Source organism: Sparus aurata, chromosome 19, assembly GCF_900880675.1.
Source record: "Sparus aurata chromosome 19, fSpaAur1.1, whole genome shotgun sequence".
NCBI lineage: Eukaryota > Metazoa > Chordata > Actinopteri > Spariformes > Sparidae > Sparus > Sparus aurata.
In genome coordinates this window covers 30,318,753-30,334,296 of record NC_044205.1, presented here as the reverse complement: position 1 = coordinate 30,334,296, position 15,544 = coordinate 30,318,753, and the positions used below count along the sequence as shown (strand labels likewise).

Sequence of the window (15,544 nt, the reverse complement as noted above, 5' to 3'; positions counted from 1 at the left end):
ATCAAACACGCCGACAATGGAAGATAAATATGTGCTCATCTGTAATATATAAACGAACCGACTGAATCTGTTGACTCAACGTGATCGACGAGCCACATTTCTAAATCTTTATTTCCCAGAGGGCCGATACGATTAACTCGTGACTAAAAACAGGCGATCCACTGACATTACTGAGGTACGATGAAGCATCAGAGTCCTGCTTTTTTTATCGAATCCATTTTATCAGACGCAAAAACATCCGAACAGACAATCGGAAAGATTCTGAATATCATCCGATCATCAGTCTGTCTCTAGAAACACAGCAACCAGACAAAAACTCTGTTCTACACGCCATTAAACAGACTCTGGTAAAAGTAGAAGTACTGTACAGCTTCTTTACTCCTGAAGTAATAGAGTACAGGCTCTGACATAGTCTTTGAATTCTATTAATATGACATTAGCTTCTGTTAGCTTTGACCACAAATGTCCTTCAGAGGGAGACTTTTTACTCTAATACTCTGAGTACATGTCAGAACCTGTAATCTATTACTTGAGTAAACTGGAGTAAAGCAGCTGTACAGTACTTCTAGTGAAGTGTGGACTCGTCATCGTTGTGCATTCTATTCAGTATCTCTGTAATTTCCTCCTGAAGCATCATTACGACTCTGACTTCACACCGATCACGGTTTGAAAAGATGAACGAAGGTGAAATCTGCTGAAACAGAAACTCAATGTGAGTCCTTCTTGATAACTGTACAAACAGGTCGAAGGGATAAATTAATCGAACTTTCTCAATGAAGTCGGAAGAAAACTTCTTCATCTTCTTCTTCTGTTGTGGCAGACGAGTCAAATGGATCCACCTCGTAAAGTTCTTGTGGCTGTAAACTGTTTCTCCATCACCAGACGAGAATCTGGAATCTTCTGACTGCTGGATGTAAATTCTCTTCCTGTGTGGGACGACTCCACTTCCTGTGTCGCTGCTCGCACAGGAACAAAGACAACACGAGCTGTCAGTCGTCTTCAGGAGGACGGACGCGTCTGCAGCGCCACAGGACTTTCTCCTGATCGCTATCAGCGCAGCAGCCAATCAGAGCGCAGAGAGGAGAGAGGCATTCATCGGTTTCACAACCTGCGAGAGATGAAGAGATACCAAACACACACACACACACACACACACCACACACACACATTGCAACATTCATGTTCTTCAGCACTCTGTGCCTCTCTCAGGAATGTGTGTGTGTGTGTGTGTGTGTGTGTTTGTGTGTGTGTGTGTGTGTGTGTGTGTGTGTGTTTGTGTGTGTGTGTATTGAATTAGCTGTAATGAGTGAGGAGCTGCTGACGGTCAGACAACATGTTGTTTCTCTCACAGTTCGTCGTCTTGTTGACGGCCCGAGTCGTTACAGCGACAGTGACGACCTGAACCAGAACCGACCCGGCCCAGCTCATTGTGATGGGACACCACGAGCTGCTCGCTGTAGCCGAGCTGCTGACGTTGTGTTTGCGACGAAGGTGCCGGAAATCAAATAAAACATCAAGCGAGCTCCGGGTTTCAACCCAGGAGGCCTCTGTTCACATCCAACGAGTAAAGTTACATCATGTTCATAAAGTAACTAAAGTTATTTGAACCCAGACTAAAGTGTTTTATTAAACCAAACTGAGGGAACCACAGGTTGGACTTCTGTGATACTGAAGAATACTTAAAAACAAGACTTTTCTCAGGCAGGTTCTGCACACGGAGGAGAGACGATCTGAGGATTCTGATCAGACTTCTGAACTGCTGAACAACTGAAGCAGCTGAGACTTGATTTAGACATCAGAAGTCTCCATCAGCTCGTCTGCTGTGATCTCAGTCTGCAGCAGAGAACACATCACTAACTGATCTCAGACCAGATCTACACCTGCAGCCTGTGATCAGTCTGCAGCAGAGAACACATCACTAACTGATCTCAGACCAGATCTACAGCCTGGACTCAGTAAAAATGTGGATGTTGTTGATTTTGAGGACGAAGCAGTGAACGCTTCAGACATCGAACGATTCAGCTGTTTCATATGAGGAGGTGTTGTGTGTTTCCTTTGTGCAATGCATTGTGGGACAACATATCAGGCAGATTCTGCTTTAAATGTCGTTCATTTTGTGCCTCAGCGTGTGAGCAGTGTGTGCTGTCAGTGAGCCGAGTCGTCCTCTCTCTCCGTCTTTCTCCTCCTGTCGTCTGTATTTATGTCCTCATTGAGGCAGCGAGGACAGAACAACAGCGGTCAGGATGAAGTCAGCGTCCTCGCTGCGAGGCGGCGGCTCCTTCTTGGAACAGCAGGACGACATCCATCTTCATAAAAGATCAAAGAGGAGACGAGAAGAAAACAGAAGAGAAGATGGAGAGGCGTCCTGCCGGCGACCTGCAGCACACACCTCACTTCCTCCACAGAGACAGAACCAGACGCTGCAGAACACACCAACTCCATCTGACACTGCAAGACTCTCCATGTTTCAGTCACAGTTTGGTTCAGTTGAGCCAATAAACACACGATGATGAGGCCTGTTAGCTGTTAGCTGTTAGCTGTTAGCTTAGCAGCCACAGTGAAGAGTTCACGCTGGTGATCCTGCAGCAGAGTCACAGAGTGGAGCTCCTGCTCTTACAAACAGTCTTTGGTTGAGTGAAGAGTTACACATTAATTATCTGAAGTGATCTTCAGCAGCTCCACTGAGAGCAGATCCAGTTCTGATGAGTTCTGACCCGTCCGTCCACTCAGTTTGATCCAACAGTAAACAGTGAAGTGTTTGATGAAACGAGCGACCCGACAGATCGACCCATAAAAGCCCGAGTTTAAAACTATGAAATGAAAATCAATAATATGTCCGGTGTCACCTTCCCCGCAGCTCCAATATTCACTCCACTGAATCAATGAGAGCTGCTGATCGTCCTGATCGATAATACGTCTGATTTTAAACTGCAGTTAAGTGTTTTTATTGATTGAATTATGAACAGGAGCAGAAAACATGATGTGACAGAAACACGACAGGCTGAAGTGACGGCTGAACCTCGATTATACCAGCCGGACCGAGACAGACGTGATGTTGTCCTGCAGAACACGACCACGGGAACACAGTGGCCTTGTGTATGTGCACACACACACACACACACACACACACACACACACACACACACACACACACACTTCAGGAATGTCTCGACCAGCTGAGAAACGCTCGTCCTGTTGAACACACTCAGCAGCTCCACAGAGTAAATCACATTTCAGTTTCACTAAGAGGCCGTTCAGACCTGATACCAGCTGATCTGATCACAGGTGGACAGAAGAAGAAGAAGAAGAAGAAGAAGAAGAAGAAGAAGAAGAAGAAGAAGAAGAATCTGTAAACCAGCACCAGACTCCCTTAACAAATGTGTCAGTTTAGTGAGTTGTTGAGTTGGAGACACTTTATAAACTCTGTGAAACTCTGTCTCTGACTCATTCTGCATTATTTGGACCTTCTTGTTCATTCAGCATCTTAATAAGTGCAGATACTATCAGTGTTGTGACTGACGACACATCATGGCTGTAGAAGCCTCACTGGGTCGATCAGACGTGTTCTGCTCTTCACTTCCATGAATAAAAAGGTCGGACATGTGGTTTGTTTTCTCTCTCAGCTGTGCACACACACACACACACACACACACACACACACACACACACACACACACACACACACACACACACACACACTCGATCATCTCTGACAGGAGAAAAGCTGAATGGAAAATCCTGAACAAACAATCTTCCTAATCAAAATCTAATCATACAATCTGCCGTGTGTGTGTGTGTGTGTGTGTCTGTGTGTGTGTGTGTGTGTCTGTGTGTGTGTGTGTGTGTGTGTGTGTGTGTGTGTGTGTGTGTGTGTGTGTGTGTGTGTCCTGCCTGCAGCAGTGTGTGCAGGTCACAGCGAGACTCTGCTTGCCTCGACACACTGAAGCCGCTTCGTTCTCGCTCTCTTGTCTTTCGGGGAAAATTCCAACGACTGAACAACGTGTGTTTGCTTTTTTTTGCACTTTCACAGTAAATAATCTCGGCTGGTGACGGACGGAGGACACGACCCGTCGCCGCCGCTGCAGCCGGGCGCCAGAAACACTCTCAGATGATAAAAACTCAGACTGGCTGGGATACAGTCAGATAAACCTGAGAGGTGTTTTATCCCGAGCTGCTCCTCAAACACCACGCTGACTTTATTCATCTGACTGGAGGCTGAAGGAGGCCACGCCCACATCAGCTTATTATCATCATTATCATCATTATCATTATTATTATTATTATCATTATTATTGTTATTGTTGTTGTTATTATTGCCACATGTCATTTTTGTCTTGTGCTCAGTGGCGAGTGGACGAGATGGACGCAGCGTTCACTTCAGTCTGACGGCAGCGTCGACTCTCACTGAAGAGAAACTGATGGACTCGTTCTTCTGAATCCTGAGAATCGAGCTCCTGATGCTGCTGCTGCATGTTACATGTGGAAACAGCTGACGGACGTCCAGCTGCAGACCCGGCCCGCTGTGACCTCTGACCTCTGACCCGGCGGTGACAGCACTTCATCATGAAGGGGTCCAACACGTTCTGGTTCTCCTGCCTCCAGCGCCGCTCACACGTTCTCGTACCGCAGCCTGTATAATCCTGTTAACAGGTTCTTAGCTCCATTATTGACATTCTTCACATTCCTGTTGTGAAAATCCCCCCGGGCGGCACCGCTGCTGTCTGCGGGTCACGCCAGGAAAAATTCTGTTTTATTTATAATATCACAAATCTGCCTCAGCATCACGACACAGCCTCCATCCTGAGACCCGCGGGTCACAGCTGCACAGAACCACTCTGAGACATCATCAGCTCTGAGTAGATCCACGATGTGCGCATGACCTGCTGCTCCAGAACATCTGGACAGAACCCGCTCCACATCACACATCAGCTGATCTGTGCTCAGCCGAGCTCTGTAAGAACTCAGCAGAATCCAACTGATAAGAGCAACAACAGTTCTGTCATCCAGGCCCGCGCTGCAGGTGAGCTGCAGCACCTTTAACCCAGAGCCCGTGTTTACACACGCTGATGTGTTCATGACGGATCAGTACAAACAGTTCTGGAGTGGGTCCAGGAGCCTCAGCCAGCAGCCGGGACACGTGTAATCCTTGTGGGTAACCTCGACTGTCAAGAGGTTCTGTTTCCACTGACTGACTCAGATTGTCGTTCCAACAGTCTGACATCATCCTGTACGGATCCTGCAGCGACGCAGCGGCTTGTTCACCAGAAACAAACAGGAGCTTAATCACTCTCGTCAAATCCACCAGACTCCACTGAAAAAACAGTCATTTTACCGTCAAAGAAACATGCTGGACAAAAGTTCTGAAGTTTACTGTCGCGAGCTAACGAGCTGCAGCAGCACCGAGGAGAGTTTGTCTGAACATAAATCCACTTTTTAATCCAAAAAGTTCAAAAGTAATCTGAGCTCTCCTCCCGTCGGCGAACAGCTCCGGATCAGAACAGAATCTGACGTGACTCCGGGTGTTTACTCCTCCAGGAGGTCTGGATCTGCATTATTTATACTTCATCAGATTTTTATGCCAACTGAAGTGACGTTGCTGGTTAGGATGAATAGTTTCAGAGTAGAAACAGACGTCTGTCATTCACATGTTATCTGGGTTCTGTGATGTGATGTGACTGTGGGTGTTTACTCCTCCAGCAGGCTCCGCCCCCTCACACATCGTGGGTTTAGCGGTTTATTTCAGTCAAAGCAGGATTGTTGGTTCGTTGGGACTCAGATGGTTTTGTTGGGTTTTGTTCTACGACACTGTAAAATGTGTGTTTTTGTCAGTGGAGGATTTTATTCTTTGACGCACAAACAGGAACTGTTAGTGGATGAACAGCTGATGTACGTATGAATCTGTTGTCCTTCATGTTGATGTCGGCTGCTTTTATTCCTGAACACACACGAAGAAGATGATTCCTGACAAACATCTTCAGGGTAAGAAATTCATCTGAATGTGACGAGGCTCAGCTGAGACAAAACGACCCCAGACAGACTCAACACGGCCTGCATGTCTCTGAGCCGGGCTCTGTGGGCCGGGCTCTGTGAGCCGGGTCGGCCCGTCCAGCTTGGTGAGCACAGTTTGTCCTGCTGATTGTTTTCATAGTTTTTCAGTCAATACAGCTCAGCTCGGTATGCTTACAGAGTTGCCACGGTTACCACGAGCCTCCAGCGTCGTCTTTATTGTCGATGTTTCATTAAGCTGCTTCCAAAGAAACACACACACCCACACACACACACACACACACACACACTCTGCCAAGGTCTTTCCCAAAAGTCAAACTCAGTGGGAACGAGGCAGGCAGACACACACACACACACACGCACACACACGCACACACACACGCACACACACAGACACACACACACACACACACACTCTGAAGGTCGGCCGTCTCTCTGCAGTCTCAACAGTCGCTCTGATCGTTTCCTGCAGAAACCAACAGACAGAAAAACGAGCTGCTGCTCTGTCGGCCAATCAGAACACAACTGGGTCTGACACCGGGCATTATGGGTAAAAACTTGGCAGGGTACCAGGAGTTACTCTGAAGGACGTGGAACAGCTCCTCAGATCCATCTGACCTCTCCTCCAGAACCCCTGTCACATCTTATAGGACCCCTGGAAACTTCTCAAGGAACTCAACAACCTGTCAAGGACCTATCAGACCATCTCCAGGACCACTGGAACCTTTTCAATGACCTCTGGAACCTGCTCAAGGACCCTTTGACCTTCTCAAGCACAAAAATTTGAGCCTCAAGGACCTCTGGAAGAATCTTCAAGGACCACTTGACCCTTGTCAACGTCCTCCAGAACGTCTCCAGGACCCTTGAATGCTCTTCAAGAACCTCTAAAACATTTAAATATCTACCTACCTGCACAACTTCTGAAACCTCCAAATGGACCCCTGGAACATATTCAAGGAACTCAAGGAACTTGTACCTTCTAAAGAACCACTTTAAACTTCTCAAGGACCTTTGTGACCCATTCAAGGCCCCCTGTGTTTCTGGAACCTCCTCACAGACCTCTTTATTAACTCAAGGACAACTTGAACCTTCCCAAGGAGCCCTGGAATCTCTTTCAGGATCTCCAGCGTCTACAACCTCCTCAAGGAGGACCTCCATCTGTTTAACCTCCTCAAATATGTCTGAAACCTCTTGGAGACCTGGAACCTCCTCAAGGACCTCTGCAGAACCTGGAGAACCTCCTCTACCTGTTCATCATCGTCCTCAGTGACCATCCGTCAGATGAAACTAACTTCAGAGCGTCCTGGCCTCTGATTGGCTGGTGGATTTGGGGGAACTGAACCATCAACTCTGACATCACACTGACACGTCTGTCCGTCTGTGGAGGACGTGACATCACAACAACCGTCTGTTCAACAACACACAGTCACACAAACAGACACACAAACAGACACACACACAGTCACACACACAGTCATGAAGAATCAAATTGTTGTCGAGACAAAGAGAGAGAGCAGTCAGCTGTTTCCACTTAACACACACACACACACACACACACACACTGATAACACTGAACAGCCGAGCTCAGCGTTTCCTCCATCATTCACTCGTTCCTTCTTTTCAGGAGACGCCACTCAGACGAGCGACCCGATTGGTCGGAGATACGTTCAAGCCCTCGTCCTTCACTCGGCGCTCACAACTCCCAGAATGCTCAGCGAGACAATCCAGAAACCAGACAGACAATCAGTTATCTCTGTGTCGATCTGTCAGAAATCATTCCAACAAAACAAAATGATTTTGTCTCGTTTTGAGCAAAAATGAGCCAAAAAATGTTGCTTCCAGTTTCTGCAACATGAATATTTGTGTTGATTCTGTCCAGCAGGTAAAACAAGCTCAGAACCAGTGCAGAACCAGCTCAGAACCAGCTCAGAACCAGCTCAGAACCAGTGCAGAACCAGCTCAGAACCAGTGCAGAACCAGCTCAGAACCAGCTCAGAACCACACAGTGACGTGTACAGAACATGTATTAAACCGGGTCAGATCATGTGAGCAGTGAACACGTCTGATGTGTTTACTCCTCCACATGTCTGGATCTGCAGGCTCGGCCCACACAGAACTCCACACACACCTGTTTGGTTCTGATAGAGAGGCACCTGACCCGACTACACACACAACAATGTCCCAACAAACAACGGTAACACACACTTAAAGGGGCACTACGTAGTTTTATACAAGACATTCTAGAAATGTAAAGAACAATTCAATAAAACAGATCAACGAGTGAATCAACGAGCTGCTGTCAGAGGACGACAAGGTCCACAACTCTAGCCGTTTTTAGACAGAGCACCAAGCCGCCAATCTGTCCGTCCTTTTGGCGGCTCGGTCTGCGGTTTTAGACGGAGGGCGGTATATTGGGGGTCTGTTGTGGTCCGCTGATTTTCCGCCTCAGAGGGAACACTTATTTCCACCTCGACTGCTATCTAAAAACGAGGCGTCAATGTGCCGGCCTCTGCGTGAGGTGGGCGGAGGTGTGGATGACCTGCACTGTTGTGCGACCCACAGCCGGGGAGTTTTAAAACCAGGAAACAGCTGATCACAGCAGTCAGTCCATCACTTCATCCGCGGACATTAAGATGAACAACTGGACAGCTGCTGAGATCCAGGAGATGCAGCGTCTCCTCGCTCTCTGTAGCTGTTTGGTTGTGTTAGCTTGTTGTTGTATTAGCAAGCTAGGAACAGTTGCTACTTTAAATTAAAAGCCCCCCGCTAAGAACCCAGTTCTAAACTCCAATGGGGTGCAATGTAAAGCTCTTATTTTGAAGACAAATTCTATGTCACGGTTCACAGCCCAGCTTCGAGCTTCACGTCACGTCACATGTTTACGCCTACCTCAGAGGGCTTTTGGAAAAGGAGGAATATTACACCTCGGTTTTAGAAAGACAGGCCGGCACATTGCCGTCCTTACCTTGGAGCAGATGTGCCGCCTTTTCTATCTAAAAAGGGCTACTGAGAGAGGTGGCAGGGTCCGCCACACGTAAACACAGTAACACAGTGTACAGCGTGTTTTTGTCCTTCAAGGTCAGTGTGTTTGTTCAGTCATCTATCTATAAATGCACGGAATCTCTGTCTGTCTGTGTGTGTGTCTCTGTGTGTGTGTGTGTGTGTGTGTGTGTGTGTGTGTGTGTGTGGTGTGTGTGTGTGTGCGTGTCTGTGTGTGTGTGTGTGTATTCCTCAAATATCTCTGCGGATCAGGATCAGACTGACCTGAGACTTACAACATGGCTGCTGCGTGGTTCAGTGGTGTGCATCTAAGCATTTGTTTGGACTGCAATGATAGCGTGAATAAATTATTTCATAAATGCTTTACAAATTCCGCCGAGCATTGTCCACCAGAGCCACCACAGTCACGTGCGCACCAGAGCCAATCACTGCAGAGCTCACCGCCACCCCCCACCTTAAGAAACAAGCAGATTTATACCTGCAGCGGCGCCAGCTGGACCGGGATTTTGCCGGCGGTTCGGTCCCGTTCTGTTCTGTTCTGTGCATCTAAACTGACTGTTGTGGATTAATGAGATTAAACGAGTCCGGGCCGAGTCTGTTCGGGTCTGAGGAGATCCGGAGACGCGCGGACAACAAAGTGGAATCGGAATCTGTGGATGTTCGTGTGTAGCTAGCCGCTAGCTAGCTGCTAGCGGCTAGCTACACGGCCCGGACGGCGACGGACCGGAAGCATCGGCACGTCCAAAACCGGACCTAGGGTAAATAATGTCCGCCACGCTTTTTCGCGAACATTGCCGTCACGTTTGCTTTGTGTCTGGTGCAGGAAAAAAACGGTAAAAACGGGCTTTTGTCACGAAAGTGTCCAAGCAGCAAGTTTGGTTGTTGAGGAACAGGAAGTTGTGGGAGGGACCTAGGTGGATGATTGACAGGCAACGACGGTCGGTGTGTGTGAGAGTTGAGAGATTTGTGACATTTAGCGTGTTTGGAGTGTGTAGTTAGTGTGTTATGTAGTGTTTGGTGTAGTGTGTTAAGTGTGTAGTGGAGTCGGTTTTTTGTTTAATGAGTCAGAATAATGAGGAGAAGCTGAATGTGGAGCAGGCAGTACAGCTCTTTATTCAGCTGGAAGGAGCTCAGGCAGACCTGAGCACTGCCTGCATTTACATGTAAATAGTTACATATAACTTTGTACATTTTTTAAATGTATGCACAAATTTAGCAAACAACAATTTATATTTGCATTATAAGTAAAAAAAAAAATATTTGAACATATTTGTGGTTTTCACAGTAAAGAAATCTAACTTTTTCTACTCGGATTTTATGTTTTTTTTGTGATTTTAGGTCCATTGTGTTAATACAGTATGTCAAAATAAAAAATAACTGTACAGTCACACATGTGAGGTTGTGCTGAAAATAATGACACCAAGTAAATAGCTTTTAAGGTGAAATATAATGGCAAAATCAAAAATAGTCAAAAACAGCCAATTATACCCTGGAATATCAGATTTCACAACAAACCTAAATATCCCTGACGTCCCACCTTCAAACACAGCCTCATTTGGCCATCCATGAAAAAGCTCCTTAACCTCCCACTTTTTTATAGGAATAAACTTTTCTTACGGGCACTGCACTAGTTGAAATAAATCAGCCAGTGAGGATTTTTCTCCTCTGATTAAAACTAAAAAGTAATTATTATAATATGATGAGATAATAAGAGACTAACAACGAGCCGCCATCTTGAGATTTTATCAAACTTAAGAAAGAAAAATATCCAGGTGTGTGTGTGTGTGTGTGTGTGTGTGTGTGTGTGTGTGTGTGTGTGTGTGTGTGTTCAGATGAAACACAGCAGTAAACACCCAAACTGATTTCTGACCCGGTCTGCCGGTCCGGCTCTGGTTCTCCTGGAGGACTCAGCAGGTCAGTCTGTCTCATCATCAACACTCTAACACTTTATGAATGAAGTGTTGTTGTTGTTGTTGTTGTTGTTGTTGTGTGACAGCTGGTGTGTTTACAGTAATAATCTCATATGAATCATCTGACAGCTGTTCACTGTTCTGATAGTAATGTTCTGTGTCATGTGCTGGTTCTGGTGTTGGATGGTCTCCTCCTCATGTTCTCTCATGTCTACGTTACACCAATCTGACATGTGTAATCTGATTACATTAATACTCTGAGAACATTTACATCCTGTATAATGTAAATAAAGAACATGAAGAGTCTGAAACATTCACCGACTGATCATTAATATCTGGATCACTTCCTCATCAACACAGCAAACTAATTAACTACATTTCCGGACTCACGCACCGTCCCTCCCGCACTGACACGCACTTTCTCCGGAGCTGTCAGCCCGAACACACACGCTCCCTCCCCGGACACACACACGCTCCCTCCCCGGACACCTCGCTCCCTCCCCGGGCACACACACGCTCCCTCCCCGGGCACACACACGCTCCCTCCCCGCACACACACGCTCCCTCCCCGGGCACACACACGCTCCCTCCCGCACTTACACGCACTTTCTCCGGAGCTGTCAGCCCGCACACACACGCTCCCTCCCCGGGCACCTCGCTCCCTCCCCGGGCACACACACGCTCCCTCCCCGGGCACCTCGCTCCCTCCCCGGGCACCTCGCTCCCTCCCCGGGCACACACACGCTCCCTCCCCGGGCACCTCGCTCCCTCCCCGGGCACCTCGCTCCCTCCCCGGGCTCGGTCCTACCTCTCCTGCCGGGGCTGGTGCAGCAGCAGCGGCCGAGCAGCAGCAGCAGCAGCAGCGCGGCTCCTCCTGCTCCTCCTGCTCCTCCTGCTCCTCCACTCAGCTTCATGTCCGCAGCTGGTTTCTACTGAAGCTCCTCAAAGTTTCTCCTGCTGGACACCAACTTCCTCCATCAGCGAACACACACACCGACACACTGGAGCTGCTGCTGGGTCCTAATGTTGGAGCCGACTGACGGAGGAGCAGCGAGGCTCTGCTGAGCACCTCCTCCTCCACCACACCTCCTCCTCCTCCACCACACCTCCTCCTCCTCCACCACACCTCCTCCTCCTCCACCACACCTCCTCCTCCTCCACCTCTCATTCAGTTTCAATATGATTTATTGACACTTTATTGGATCAATTAATTTTATGGAATCTCACGTTTTTTTCTCTTCAATTGTTTGATTTCAGTCTTATTGTTTAATTTATGAACTCAAAAACAACAAATAATAAAACAATAAAAACAACAAACAATAAAACAACAAAAATAGAAACAAGAAACATTAAAAAACAACAAATAATAAAACAAAACCAATAAAAACAACAAATAATAAAGCAAAAACACTAAAACAATAAAAACAACAAACATTTAAAAACAACAAACATAAAAACAAGAAACAATAAAATATTTTCACAATAAAGTAATGTGATTAAACTTCATCATGTTCTCTTCAGGTTAATGAAAATATAAAAGCAGCATAAATAAACCATATAAATATATATGTGTGGTTTATTTATGCTGCTTTTATATTCTGTGCTGTCGACATCATCAGTTATCTCAACCGTCTGTTTGACCTTTTGTTTTCATTTCCACTGAATATGATTAATAGAAATCTGATCCATCAAACCTGTGAGGAAACACACACACACACACACACACACGCACACACACACACACACGCACACACACACACACACACACACACACACACACACGCACACACACACACACACACACACACACACACACTCAGGGCTGTTTGTTTTACGTTCAGCAGCTCGTTCTGTGATTATCTCGTGTCAGACAGCAGGTCCGTCTCAGTCTGACTCTGAGAACTTTGTCTATTTATTTATTATTTATTAAAATGATTCACCGTGTGTTTAAATCTCAGCAGGATGACGTCATCAGTCCTGTTACTAAAGGAACAACATGTAGGAATCAGCTGTCACTCATCCTGAGACAGCCACAGGACGTCACCAGAGCTACAGCTAGCTGCTGCTAACTGTAGCTGCTATTAGCTCGTTAGCTTACTTAGCCCTGCAGCTAGAGGCGGAGCTAACACGAGGTCTGTGACATCACAATTAGGTGGAAACTCGAAGCTTCTGGAGCAGATCTGAAGGATTTTGAAGCAGAAATGTGACTTTTTAATATAAAAACATGTCAGAAGTTTAACGCAGGATATAACAGAGATAATGTTCCTCAGATGAGCTTTAATAACTGAGCAAACACATCAAGTCCACTTTATATTCATTTAGAAACATTTGAACTTATGTGATTAAATTAGTTTGAAAATATAAATATGCACCTGCCTCAGTTTATCTGCTCCGGCTGCGACAGACGACTGAAACTGTGAACCGACTCAGATAAATATATAAATACAGGAGCCAGATAAAGTGTGCATGTATGTGACAGGTTATAGATGAATGAATGCGTTCAGTTATGTTCATGTTTATTTGCTTGTTGTCTCTGTACGCTGCATCAGAACTCACACTGAAGCTCTACTTGATGTTGTTTTGGGTTTGATGATGAATCGGTTTAGAGTTATTCCATGACAGTATTTCTGTAGTTATGTCTCTGCACGTCGTGTCCTCAGACGTCTCTCTGTTTGTCCACCATGTTGTCATGTTAATGGGTCAGCGGTTCCGCCCGCCGCTCCGGTTCTCTGCATCCATATTTAATAACTCTTCTCTGCATTGAGAGTTTTTTCTGCTGTTTAGCTAAAACGCTTCGTGTGCAGCCAACAAAGCGTCTGTGGAGGCAGAAAAAACAAACCTTAATGGATTTAATCGCTCATTTGTCCTTAATAACACCTGACGGCCTGTCGCCGGGCAGAAACGACCCGGCTCACTTCACATGTGGGTCAAAACCTGACTGTGATCGGGTTCTGACAGACCATCAACCCAACAAACAGGATTTATACTCTCAGCAGCTTTCTAACGTGTTGGTTCCTCAGAGGAGTCGACAGGTGTTGGGCTGTGCTCAGAGGGAGAGTCAGCGTCTGGTTATCAGAAGGTCGCTGGTTCGATTCCCCTCATCCGTCCAAACACTGTCTGTGTCTCAGTTCAGGTGTGCATCCTTCAGAGGAGCATCTGAAGGCTGATTACATCACTACGTCACGTAGAGTCTGTCCCAGTCTGAAGGCTCCTCCAGATGCTCCTTCTGCTCCCTGTTTCTGGAGGATGCACCGCTACGATGCTTCATGGCCTCACATATCCCAAGATGCTTCACTCGCCCGAAAAAGAAGAAAGAAAGAGAGAAAATGGCGACTCTGCAGCAGAAATCGTAACATAAGGGTAAAACATCTGCTGACACAACCAGGAGATGCTCCAAAGGCTAGACCGTCACATTTAACAACGGCTGACCAGGTTAACACTCAGTACGTTTACATGCACAGCTGAGTCAGATTACAGCCATAGCTCCACTCTGCTGCTCAATCAGACAACTGCAACTGTCCGAGTATACATGCCGGTGAGAAAATCTGATTATTGTCCGCAGCATGTCATACCCGGTACGCTAGGTGGCGCTGCACTCATTTCAACTAGTGGTAACAGAAACACCTCCGGCTGACCTCTTTACGTCACCAGCAACAACAAACTGCCTCGACATTCCAGAAAGATGGCGTACGAAGAGCGAGACGAAGCTACATCTTTGTACATTTCATATATGGTGTACATGATAATTACACACACTAGATGCACAATGGAGCTCTTTCTCTCTTTCTTGCGGTGATTTCGGAGGAAAGACGGCGCCGTCCGTCTACTTCCGGCTCACGGCCCCGGGAAAAATCTCGCGCCTGCGCAGAACACAGAATCTGATCTGATCTGATGGAACGTATACATGCAGGAGTAATGAGACTATCATCAAATAATCTGGGTGTTTTAATTCGACTATGAGAAATCTGATCCGGTCTGATGTTAGTCAGACTAAGGTGTATACATGCATCTTAAAGATCCCATCATAGTCGGACTGACACAGTAATCTGGTTTTCCTGAGTGTCATGTGAACACACTGAGTGACTGACTGAAGGACTCGCCTTCACAGACCACACAGGCCGAGTCCTTCACAGGACGCACATCCCTGAACTGACACACAGAAACTGTCGTCAGCTGCTCGGGTTGTAGAAGAAAAGTGTTAGTGTGCAGGTGCAAATTGTTTCATTACAAAGCTACACCGCCAACTGCTGGCCCGGCATGCACATTACACCTGATCAGAGCTTCAGGCAGATTTGTGTGCACGAGGAACAACGATGAACACAACCAGAGGCTAACACACACCTCACTGCTAGTAGCAAGACCGTTGTGGAAACGTGGCCTGACACACACACACACACACACACACACACACACACACACACACACACACACACACACACACACACACACACACACACCGGAGCAGTTGGTTTTCTCAGATCTCGTCCTGATTAGCCCGTCAGTGTGACAGTTTCAGTGCCTCAGCATGCCTTCCTCAACATGTCACAACACACACACACACACACACACACACACACACACACACACACACCACACACACACTCTCACAACACACCACACACACCCTA

At 46.8% G+C, this 15,544-nt stretch overlaps 1 protein-coding gene across 2 annotated transcripts in view; it reads right to left on the bottom strand.

Moving 5' to 3' along the window:
* The window catches only part of LOC115569876 (melanoma receptor tyrosine-protein kinase-like), a 34,442-nt gene extending 22,477 nt beyond the window's left edge, over positions 1–11,965 (bottom strand). For both annotated transcript variants that reach the window (XM_030398075.1, XM_030398076.1), the window contains exon 1: positions 11,725–11,965. In XM_030398075.1, the coding sequence (XP_030253935.1) occupies positions 11,725–11,830 (106 nt within the window). In that variant the 5' untranslated portion in view covers positions 11,831–11,965. The remainder of the gene's footprint in view (positions 1–11,724) is intronic.
* Between the last annotated feature and the right edge of the window lie 3,579 nt (positions 11,966–15,544).